This window comes from Dipodomys merriami, unplaced genomic scaffold (genome assembly GCF_024711535.1).
Source record: "Dipodomys merriami isolate MVZ:Mamm:240054 unplaced genomic scaffold, mDipMer1.0.p SCAF_202, whole genome shotgun sequence".
Lineage (NCBI taxonomy): Eukaryota > Metazoa > Chordata > Mammalia > Rodentia > Heteromyidae > Dipodomys > Dipodomys merriami.
In genome coordinates, this window is record NW_027203405.1 from 1,602,693 (window position 1) to 1,610,671 (window position 7,979).

The window sequence follows — 7,979 nt, forward strand, 5'->3', positions numbered from 1 at the left end:
GCTCTGGCTGCCCGCGCGCGCGTGGCGTCACCGTCTGGTGTTGAGGGCCTCTCCTGACTGCCCTCGGTGCCCTTCCGTCTCCTGGGCTATGGCAGTCACAGTTTTTTTACGTATACCTTTTAAAAAATGGTTTATTGTTCTCTCTGGAAACTGAGGAGGGGGAGGAGCAGGGCCGGCTGGGGCCGGCCCTGGTGCAGCATCGCCAGGCCCTGGCCTGGGCCTGGGGACATCAGCGTGTCTTTCACGTCAGTGGGAATTTCCCTGAGCAAAGCATTTCTTTTGAAGGAAGTGTCCGGGTTCCGCGAATGTCCTAGGCTAGGGACGGCTCTGCCGGTCGCTCAAGCCCGGGCGCTGCCCACGACTTCGGCGCAGCTCGGTGGCGCTCCAGGCCCCACCCGCGGGGCCTCCTGCAGCCCAGGCTGAATCCCTTTCCAGGCCAGTGACTTCTCCAATTTGGTTTTAAAAAGTAATCCGTGACCTGGCCCAGGGTGAGAGGAGGCCGGGGTCAGAAGCCGGGGGGGGGGGTGGGGGGGGGTGGGGGGTGGGGGTGGAGGGGAGCAGTGCAGTGCAGGGCCCTCACCCGGACAGTCGGCCGTCTCTCTGAAGGCCCGCTTCTTACAGCATGCGCGGCACAGGTTGAACACACACCTGTTCCCCTGGGTACAGGAAAGCTAGTGGGCCTTGGGCTGCCAGCCCGTCCTTCAGGACATAGGGTGGCCATCTGGAAGGTGCCACCAAGGCCTGGGCACAGAGCGGCACTACCCTTCCCCCAGCTCCACCCCACTCCAGGCCGCCTGGGTCCCTCATGCTGCCGCCCATCTCCGGGCAGCCCTCCTGGCTCACCTTTGGGTTTCCACACTGTTCACACTTCGCATACTTTGCTGGGAAATGAACAAAGACATGGTGCTGGCCAGTGAGCCTGGGACTGGCCAGCCGGCTCCCCCACCCGGTCTGCCCTCCCAAGTTTGCGGTGACTTGCCATCGGCTGGGGAAGGAACCACCTTTGGGGAAAAGTGGATGGCTGAAAAGGCAGGAGCCCACCCTGCCCCTTACACAAACTTGGCCTTGGGCAGATGCAGGGACAGGGCACGGGCAGGAGCCCTGCAGAGGGGCATGGCCGGGTGGGGGGGCGGCGGCGATGGCTCACTGGGCGCCCCTCCCCAACCCCAGAGTGGCACTTACGTTTCAGTGAAGGGTCAAAGGTCTTCCGGGGATTCCGCAGCTGCTGCTTCTGCTTGTTCTTGGACAGCCGCTCGGCGCCGCTGGCGGCCTCCGCCTCCTCCTCCAGAGCGCGCTTGCTGCGGACAGCGCCGCTCTCCCTGGGCCTGGCGGACACCACTCGAGGTGATCCTCTGGCCTTCACAAATGGGCCTGAGCTTAGGTGAGGCCCCAGGGCAAAGGGGCCGGACAGTCCCGGCCAGCGGCCACGTGCCCCGGGCACAGGCCTGAGGCCTGTCCCATTGAACCCTTGTGCTGGGAACTCAGAGCCCACCTCAGCCCCCCGAGGCTGCTGGCCACAACTCCAGGAGCTCAAGAAACAAGTGCCCATTGAAAAGAGCCAGCTGAGCCAGAGGCGCGGGGGTGGGTGGGGGGCCGTGGAGCTCACCCTGGCCGGACGCAAGGCTGGCAGATCCAGTGGAAGAAAGGCAGGCTGCCAGCAGGGCCTGCGCCCTGCTCCTGTCCACACATGTCCTCCTGTGGGAGCCCCAGGTCCGTCAGGACAGGCTGCCCCGCCCCCTTGCCCCCCCCCCCCTGCCTCCAGCCTACCTGGCAACGCAGCTTGAGCGCCTGGCTCACGGCAGCGATGCCCTCCAGGGTCTTCACCCTGGCCAGCTCTTCCCGCAGCGGCTGGTGAACCTGCAGCCTGAGGCAGAGGCAGCTGCAGCGCAAGGTCTGCTGGAGGGGGGAACCTGTCCAGGCCCTGCCCACCCTCTGCCCACCTCCCACCCACCTCCCTGCTCTCCAGCACCTGAGCCGGGGCAGGCTGTGAGCCACGGGGGCCCCTCCCCTCCCCTTCCCTTCCCGGGCAGCTCACGTGTGGTGCCACAGCTTGAAGAGGTGGGCCCGGACGCAGGACAGCGGGCAAGGGTGCCGCTGGACGATGTCCAGGTACTCCTCCGCCAGCTCCCACACGGCAGGGCTCCGGCCCTCAAACAGGGCGGGGTTGTGCAGGTGGCCCTCTGCGGGTGAGAGGTGGGGCTGAGGAGAAAGCCGTCCGCAGAGGACTGCTGGCTGCAGACAGAAACTCCGGAAGCACACAGCCACTGCCACGGACGGACGGACGGACGGACGGACGGAAGGATGGCCAGGGCTGCACGCAGCAAGCACAGCGTGGGGGGGAGCAGCCGCGCCCGGCCACTCACCCGCGCTCATGACCCCCTGCACACCCGTGTCCTGAATGCACCGCTCCACGTCCTGCAGGCACCGGATGTTCCCATTGGCAAACACAGGGATAGACACGGCCTTCCTGTTGCAACAGAAAGACCGGATCTGTACACCGCCCACCCTCACCCAAGAAGGTGCCACCGAGTTTACGCCCCACGAAGCCCAGAGCGACGCGGCTGCGTCCACTCACCTCACAGCCTTGATGTGCTCCCAGGACGCTGCCCCCGCCAGGGGCCCCTTCTGCTCCTTGGTGCGTCCATGCACAGTCAGCAGCTAGGATGGGCCAGAGTCTGGCTCAAACTCGCTCCAGGCACTGGCCCCAAACTGACCTGAGGGGAGCTTCTCCCTCCAGGTTCCCAGTGCCCCAAGTTAGGCAGAAAAAAGACTACCTTGGGCCTAGCTCTGCCCCTGCTCCCAAGATGTGGGGAGCGCTGTTCTTGGAGAGGAGCAGCCAGCAGCACCCAGCACAGCTGGTCCCCCAAGAGCAGCCTCACCCCCCGCGCACAGTGTGCCGGGAGGCCAGGCCTGCTCACTGGTGGAGCCCCTGGGGGTGAGGACCCCCCCCACGTCATAGCGGTTCACCCCAGTCCTCCAGCAAGGCTGGGTGCCGGTCCCTGGTTCAATGTGGGGAGCCCAGTGTCACTCCCCATGGACAACGCCTAGGAGGCAGGGTGGCAGATACCCGAGAGGCGGGGTCAAGTCACAAGAAGGAGCCCAGGACCCCTCTACAGCCAGCTCCTCAGCACAGCCTCTGCGGCTCTGCAGGTGGCCCTGGAAGCGGGGGGGGGGGGGGGGGGGGGGGGGGTGGGGGTGGGGGCCCACGCCCACACCTGCAGCCGCGGCCCTCACCTGGCAGCCAGCCTCTTCCAGCATCTGGGCGTACTTCACAGTCTTGTCAATTTCAGGGAAGACTCGGATTTTGCAGGTGACGGGAACAGACAGCCTGTCGTGGGCCAGCAGAACTGGGGAGAGGGGTGGCCCCTGACATGGCCGTGGTGCTGCTTCGAGCAGCGCTCTGGGCCCCGTGGAGCCGCACCTCCCGGAGCTGTCCTTGTCCCCCTGGCCTGTTGCCCTGGGGCTGCTGGCCAGGTGTCCCTACCTCTTCCTCATCCTCCCAAGTCCACGTGCTACCTACACGGCCCACAATGGCTCCAACACTAGACTCTGTCCTGGAGACACTGTTGCTAGCACCTAACGTCTGGTTCTGGGGAGCAACACAGGACAGGTCTCAAGTGCTGCCTGCCGCCCTAAGCCTCCCACCGGCAGCCATGCCCTGGAGCCAGGCTGCAGCTCCTTCGAGCGTGCTGCGTCAACTCACTCATCCTCTGGAGCAGGCCCCACTCTTCCTGTAGAAAGGCACCATAGTGACCTGTGAAGGGTGAACACACCTGCTGCGGCCCATGTGCAAGGACCCCACAGCCAGGCTGCCAAAGCCCCCCAGGGGTCCCCAGACGCAGTGGTTTCTGGTTGGGGCAGAGGGATGCTGGGTGGTCAGCGTCAAGCGTGGGGTCAGCCCTGGGCTTAGAGGTCCCAGAAGCCCAGTGAGGACCGAGGTGGAGCCCTGCGAATGGCGCCGCAGACCTCCCGCCCCCCCCCAAGCGAGGCGGCCCAGGGCCGGGGGGCGCTCACCCCTCTTGGCGATCATCTGCGGGCAGCCCAAGTTCAGGTCGACCGCATCGCAGTAGTCCTGAGCCAGGAGAGCTGCCTGGACGAACACCTCGGGGTCGTTGGCGCAGAACTGGAGAAGATGCGGGAGTCAGCTGGGTGGGGGGGGAGGGGAGGGGGACACCCCCCCGGGGCCGGGCGGGAGGGGGGGGAAGGGGGCACCCCCGGGGCCGGGCGGGGGGCGCCCCCGGGGCCGGGCGGGAGGGGGGAGGGGCGCCCCCGGGGCCGGGCGGGAGGGGGGAGGGGCGCCCCCGGGGCCGGGCGGGAGGGGGGAGGGGCGCCCCGGGGCCGGGCGGGAGGGGGGAGGGGCGCCCCGGGGCCGGGCGGGAGGGGGGAGGGGCGCCCCCGGGGCCGGGCGGGAGGGGGGCGCCCCCGGGTCCGCGGGCCGCCGCCCACCTGCACGATGAGCGGCCGGTCCTCCGGGCACGCCTCGCAGTAGAGGTTCTCCCGCCGGTAGTGCGCGTCGCGCACGAAGACCTGCGCGTGCAGCATGGGCGTGTAGCAGAGCTGCGCGCCGTGGCGCCGGCCCAGCAGCCGCCAGGCCAGCTCGCTCTGGTCCACCATGGGCGCCACCACGTGCCGCGCCGCGCCCAGCGTGCGGCGCCAGAACTCGAAGCCCCGCAGCTTGGGCCGCGTCGGCTCCGCGCGGGGGCCCGGGCCCGGGCCGGCCTCGGCCGGAGCCCGCGGGCCGGGCCTCATCGCCGCGCGGCGGGGAGCCGGGGCCCGGAGGCGGCGGGCGCGCCCGACCGGAAGGAGCCCGGGGCCCGCCGCGCCCGCGGAGCCGCCCGAGGACGCGCTGGAACGCGGCGCCACCCCACGCCGCCCCGCACGACCGCGCCGCCGCCGCCGCCGCCGGAAGGGCCGCGCCGGAAGCGGAGGGACGCGCCGGAAGCGCGCCGCCGGGCGCTCCGGGCGGCCTGGTGCGCCGGCGAACGCGGTCCCGGGAACCCTGGACCGACCGGCGCCGAGGGGCCGCCCGGGCGGAAGTGAGGGCGGGGCGGGCGCGGCTCCAGCGCGGCTCGGCCTGGGCTGGCGTGGACCCCGAGCCTCGCGGCCCCTCGTCGGGTCGAGCCGAGCCCCCGCCCCGCCCCGCCCCGCGCCCTCGGTCCCGCCCCCCCACGGTATCGCTGGCTAACAGCCTGTGCTGTCCGCGCGCGCCCGGCCCCGCCCCTGCCCCTCTAGCCCCGCCCTGCCCCAGCTAGCCACGCCCCCGCGCTCCTGCGGGCTAACAGCCCGAGCTCCGTCCGCGTACGCCCCCGCCCCGCCGGCCCCGCCCCGCCCCGTCCCCGCCCCGCCGGCCCCGCCCCGTCCCCGCCCCGCCGGCCCCGCCCCGCCCCGTCCCCGCCCCGCCGGCCCCGCCCCGCCGGCCCCGCCTCGTCCTCGCCCCGCCCCCGCTGGCCCCGCCCCGCCGGCCCCGCCCCTGGCCCCGCCCCCGCTGCCCCCGCCCCGCCGGCCCCGCCTCGTCCCCGCCCCGCCCCCGCTGGCCCCGCCCCGCCGCCCCCGCCCCTGGCCCCGCCCCCGCTGCCCCCGCCCCGCCGGCCCCGCCTCGTCCCCGCCCCGCCCCCGCTGCCCCCGCCCCGCCTCGTCCCCGCCCCGCCGGCCCCGCCCCCGCCGGCCCCGCCCCCGCCGGCCCCGCCCCGCCTCGTCCCCGCCCCGCCGGCCCCGCCCCCTGGCCCCGCCTCGTCCCCGCCCCGCCGGCCCCGCCCCCGCTGGCCCCGCCCCGCCTCGTCCCCGCCCCCTGGCCCCGCCTCGTCCCCGCCCCGCCGGCCCCGCCCCGCCTCGGCCCCGCCCCGCCGGCCCCGCCCCCTGGCCCCGCCTCGGCCCCGCCCCGCCGGCCCCGCCCCCGCGCTCTTGCGGGCTAACAGCCCGAGCTCCGTCCCGCGGGCCTGGCTTTGAACCGCGCTCCTCACGTCTCAGCCTGCGGAGTAGCTGGATGTACAGGTGTCAGCCACAGGGGCTGGGCGTTTTCTGGAAGCTCTGGACGTTTCTAGACGGTCTCGAGTTCGTCTGTCGGGGTCACGGCCCGAGCTCGGGTGGCCGCGGGGCCTGCGCTCTCCAGCTCAAGGCCGCGCTCTGCCCCCCGAGCCACCGCGCCACTTGCGGCTTCTTCTGCGTCTGTGGTGCTGAGGAATCGAACCCGGGGCCTCAGGCATGCGAGGCCCGCGCCTCCCGCGGGGCCGGGGCCGCCGTCCCGAGGCCCTGCTGCCCTCCTGCCGAAGGCTCCCGCCCTGGACGCCCGTGCCCGGACGGCCGGCCTGGGGAGGAGGCTTGGTGGAGCTCCCTGAATCCTGTTCAGTTGGCCACGGCCTGGGGTGCGGCTGGGCCTGGGGCACCGCCTTTGGAAGCCCCTTTGGCCTCTCCAAGTGCTAGCGGTGCTGGGGTGCCTTTATGGCCCCCCGGGAGGACTTGCTTCCTGTTCCCTGCTCCAGCTCTGGAAGGAATTTCTTATTGGGGTCACTGTTTTTTCCCAGTGGCAAGTGCAGAGAGCCCAGCGTGCAGGGCGCTGAAGCTGTCCTGGCTGTGGTGCCGGGCCAGCCCTCCCGGTGGACAGCCACGGCTCCACATCACTAACATCTTGAACTCAAGGCCTCGCGCTCTCCCTTCACTCTTCTGCTCGAGGCTGAAGCTCTACCACTTGAGCTACACCTCCACTTCTGCCTACTTGGAAATGAGTCTCTTGAATTTGCTGGAGATGGCCACAAGCCACAATCCTCACATCTCAGCCTCCTGAGCAGCCAGGACCTTGCAGGGCATGCCTGCACTTGGCAGTGAATGCCCCTGGGCACCTGTGGCTGGGTGAGGCCTGACCTTGTAATGCTGCAGGTCTAAGGGGAGGGTACAGCCAAAAAGGGCAAATATGTGCATAGAAATGTCTTCTGAAAGCCAGGCACTGGTGTCTCTCAAGATCTGATAGTCGGGGCTGGGAAGGTGGCTCAGTGGTAGAGCGCTTGCCCTGAGCTGAAGAGCTGAGGGACAGCGCCCAGGCCCAGAGTTCAAGCCCCAGGGCCAACCAAAAAAAAAAAAAAAGTCTCATGGAGGGGCTGGGAAGGTGGCTCAGTGGTAGAGCGTTTGCCTTGCATGCATGAGGCCCTGGGTTCGATTCCTCAGCACCACATAAGCAAAAAGAAAAAAGCCGGAAGTGGCGCTGTGGCTCAGGTGGTAGAGCGCTAGCCTTGAGCTGAAGAGCTGAGGGACAGCGCCCAGGCCCAGAGTTCAGGCCCCACGACCGGACCCCCCCCCCCAAAAAAAAAAAAAAGATCTGATAGTCATGGTTCAAGGTCAGTCCCAGCAGGAAAGTCAGAGACAACCATCAGAGAACCAGAAGTGGCTCTTTCACTCAGCGGTAGAAAAAGCTCAAGGACAGCACCGGGCCTGAGTTCAAGCACAACTGACCAAATACAAAAAGGGGGGAAAAAGTTTTCTGTACGTTGCAACCCGCTGCATAGCTCACTTCCGACCTCAGCCTGGGCCCTGACACAGCAGCAGTGCCTGGAATTTGCCAACCTGATACACAGGAGTGGGGCTTGTGGCTGTCATTTTTATTTCCCTTATAATGAGAGGTTGATGGAGTTTCCATAGGTTTAGAAGTCTAATTGACTTTCATTTGGTTTATGGAGCTGTTTTAAAACAGCTTTATGGAAATATAATTAACATTTAAATCTATACATAATGTGATAATTACATGTTTGGAGATAGGCATATGTTGGTGAAACTCACAAGTAAAATCAGGAAGGTATCTGTTCTCCACCCAGTCTCCTGTGCGCCTTCCTCTCCCCATCCCTACTGACTCTGCTCCTTTCTAGGACTTTCAATAAACAGGTACTCCCCCTCCCCCCTATTTTTTGGTCAGTTGTGGGCTTGAACTCAACACTGTTGAGTGTTTTCACTCAAGGCTAATGTTCTACCACTTTGAACCACAGCTCTATTTC

At 68.1% G+C, this 7,979-nt stretch overlaps 1 protein-coding gene across 2 annotated transcripts; it reads right to left on the reverse strand.

Annotated features, from left to right (window-relative positions):
• Nucleotides 1–113: 113 nt before the first annotated feature.
• On the reverse strand, nt 114–4,769 carry Dus1l (dihydrouridine synthase 1 like). 2 transcript variants are annotated; one of them, XM_070031692.1, is made up of 13 exons: nt 4,447–4,764; nt 4,015–4,123; nt 3,704–3,754; nt 3,235–3,347; nt 2,576–2,658; nt 2,364–2,467; nt 2,036–2,180; nt 1,768–1,864; nt 1,607–1,695; nt 1,183–1,325; nt 844–881; nt 581–656; nt 114–478 (listed from the first exon to the last, which is right to left on the reverse strand). In XM_070031692.1, the coding sequence occupies exons 1-13, from the start codon at nt 4,747–4,749 to the stop codon at nt 339–341; spliced, it is 1,491 nt and encodes a 496-aa protein (XP_069887793.1). In that variant the 5' UTR covers nt 4,750–4,764; the 3' UTR covers nt 114–338. The 2 variants fall into 2 exon arrangements, with proteins under 2 accessions (XP_069887793.1, XP_069887794.1); XM_070031693.1 differs by lacking the exon at nt 114–478 and having other exon boundaries at nt 606–656; nt 1,183–1,357; nt 4,447–4,769.
• Nucleotides 4,770–7,979: the final 3,210 nt, after the last annotated feature.

What these genes read in the sequence shown, in the direction of transcription:
- Dus1l (XM_070031692.1), bottom strand. Translation starts at nt 4,749, where the DNA reads ATGAGGCCCGGCCCGCGGGCTCCGGCCGAGGCCGGCCCGGGCCCGGGC. An exon ending in AACAGTGTGGAAACCCAAAG is followed by an intron (nt 657 to 843) that starts GTGAGCCAGGAG and finishes TCCTGTACCCAG; the next exon opens with GGGAACAGGTGTGTGTTCAA. An exon ending in AGAGACGGCCGACTGTCCGG is followed by an intron (nt 479 to 580) that starts GTGAGGGCCCTG and finishes ACCCTGGGCCAG; the next exon opens with GTCACGGATTACTTTTTAAA.